The sequence below is a fragment of the Enhydra lutris genome, unplaced genomic scaffold (genome assembly GCF_002288905.1).
Source record: "Enhydra lutris kenyoni isolate GAN:26980312 unplaced genomic scaffold, ASM228890v2 scaffoldscaffold1983, whole genome shotgun sequence".
Lineage (NCBI taxonomy): Eukaryota > Metazoa > Chordata > Mammalia > Carnivora > Mustelidae > Enhydra > Enhydra lutris.
In genome coordinates this window covers 1,590-4,082 of record NW_019156067.1, presented here as the reverse complement: position 1 = coordinate 4,082, position 2,493 = coordinate 1,590, and the positions used below count along the sequence as shown (strand labels likewise).

Genomic DNA, 2,493 nt, shown 5'->3' with positions numbered 1-2,493 from the left:
GAGTGCATGGAGTGCGGGAAGGCCTTCAACCGCAGGTCACACCTCACATGGCACCAGCAGATTCACACCGGAGTGAGACCCTTTGAATGCAATGAATGTGGGAAAGCCTTTTGCGACAGCACGGACCTCATTCAGCACTACGTCATCCACACGGGAGAGAAGCCATACAAGTGCCTCGAGTGTGGGAAGGCCTTCTACCGCCGGTCACACCTCAAGCAGCATCAGCGGAGTCACACTGGGGAGAAGCCCTATGTGTGCGGTGAGTGTGGAAAGGCCTTCACCCACTGCTCTACTTTCATCTTGCACAAAAGGGCCCACACTGGAGAAAAACCCTACGAGTGCAAGGAATGTGGGAAAGCCTTTAGCAATCGATCAGACCTCATCCGACACTTCAGCATCCACACTGAGGAGAAACCCTACGAGTGCACGGAGTGCGGGAAGGCCTTCAACCGCCGGTCATACCTCACGAGACACCAGCGGATTCACAGTGGAGAGAAGCCCTATGAATGCGTGGAGTGCGGTAAAGCCTTTTGCCAGAGGGCAAACCTTATTCGACATGCTATCATCCACACTGGGGAGAAGCCCTATGAGTGCAACGAGTGTGGAAAGGCCTTTACGTACTGCTACACTTTTATCTTGCATAAAAGGGCTCACATTGGAGAAAAACCCTTTGAGTGTAAAGAATGTGGGAGAGCCTTCAGCACTAAGAAAGACCTCATTCGACACATCAGCATCCATGCTGGAGAGAAGCCCTACGAGTGCACGGAGTGCGGGAAGGCCTTCAACCGCCGGTCAGGGCTCACGAGGCACCAGCGGATTCACAGTGGAGAGAAGCCCTATGAATGCATGGAGTGTGGGAAATCCTTCTGCTGGAGCACCAGTCTCATCCGACACTCCGTTATCCACACCGGAGAGAAGCCCTATGAGTGCAGTGAGTGTGGGAAAGCCTTCAGTCGCAACTCGTCCCTCACTCAGCATCAGAGGATTCATACTGGGAGAAACCCTGTCCGTGTAACCGAAGTGGGAAGACCCTTCATGAGCGGGCAGACCTGGTCTACCACCAAGAACTCCTGTTGGGGAAAGACTTCTTGAATGTAACCACTGAGGAAACTTCTTACTCAGAATCTGATCATTCATACCAAAGAGAACCCCCTCAGTTTCCTTCCCGATGAGAAACCCTCTGTTGCAGGACATCATTTGTCATCTGAGGAGTCAGACGGGAAACTTACCCCATCTGGAGCCTTACCCTGCATCTGAGAATTCATCCATGAGTGTGATCCAATCATTCTCATGCACTTAGCGTAACCATCAGCCACATCTTTCTCCTCAGTTTACACTGAAAAATTATCTCAGGGATATTTAAACAAAGGAGGAAAAGACATAAAAGAGAAAGAAATACAAGCTTGGCTTCTTTCAGACTTCTGTTACAAGCCGATGGCAGTTTGTTTTTCCTTATCTCATTTGGGAAAGGGGAGGATGTTGTTTCAGAGTTCACAGAGCCTTGTCCCCTCTTTCTTATGTGTGTTTCCACTGCTGTCCATTTCAGGACAGTTGGACATTTAAGGTGTGTCTAAAAACATTTATTGAAAGCCTTTGTTCTGCAGCTTTGTCTCTACCCTTGAGTAGCATAAGTCTTTTTTTTTTTTTTTAAGATTTTATTTATTTATTTGACAGAGAGAGAGAGATCACAAGTAGGCAGAGAGGCAGGCAGAGAGAGGAGGAAGCAGGCTCAGTGCTGAGCAGAGAGCCCGACGCGGGGCTCGATCCCAGGACCCTGAGATCATGACCTAAGCTGAAGGCAGAGGCTTAACCCACTGAGCCACCCAGGCGCCCCGAGTAGCATAAGTCTTAATGAGAAATATAAAGGCTTGAGTTATGAAATGTTACATTGTAGGAGATTAAAATGACATATGAATGGGCCCACTGTACCACACTCTTAAGACTTTGATTTAAAAAAACACACAAAAAATTTTTTTCATGTGTATTTAACAACCCACTACTTGTACTTGCTCTTGATCTACTTGTTTATTGTTTTTTTTTTTTTTTTTTTTGTTTATTGTTTTTTGTTTGTGTGATGAAGATGGCAGTGTAGCTATGTGACCCTCCCTGGTGAACCTGAATTCTTCCCTCTGCGGTTCCTAAGCTTCTCCAATCCTCCTCAGAGAGACTCTTCCCAAGTCCACATCAGTTGTTTTCTAGGGATTGAATTAGAGCTAAAACAAAATAAAACACGTAGCTAAATTAGCTTAAAAAAAACAAACAAACTCAGAAAAGCACAGAGAAGGAATCTCATTTTTACTCTTAAAAAAGATTGTGTGAAGATTTGCTATTGAGGAAATTGACTAGAATTTTAACAGACAAAATTAGTATGTGCACATGCAGTTATCTGTAGAGTTTCACAGTTGTTACTATGGCCTTAGTCCTGGTATACTAAGTTAGGACTAGTACCTTTTATCAGGGTCTTTTGGAATTCCTTTGGTATTTTTTGTTGTT

The 2,493-nt window shown here is 45.6% G+C and overlaps 1 protein-coding gene across 1 annotated transcript; it reads left to right on the top strand.

Annotated features, from left to right (window-relative positions):
• Positions 1 to 3: 3 nt before the first annotated feature.
• On the top strand, positions 4 to 1,627 carry LOC111140500 (zinc finger protein 805-like; the record flags this gene model as incomplete). The annotated part of the gene is given in 2 exon segments (XM_022492739.1): positions 4 to 1,048; positions 1,051 to 1,627. Coding segments are annotated over 2 exon segments (1,167 nt in total), but the record flags the coding sequence as incomplete, so codon positions are not given.
• Between the last annotated feature and the right edge of the window lie 866 nt (positions 1,628 to 2,493).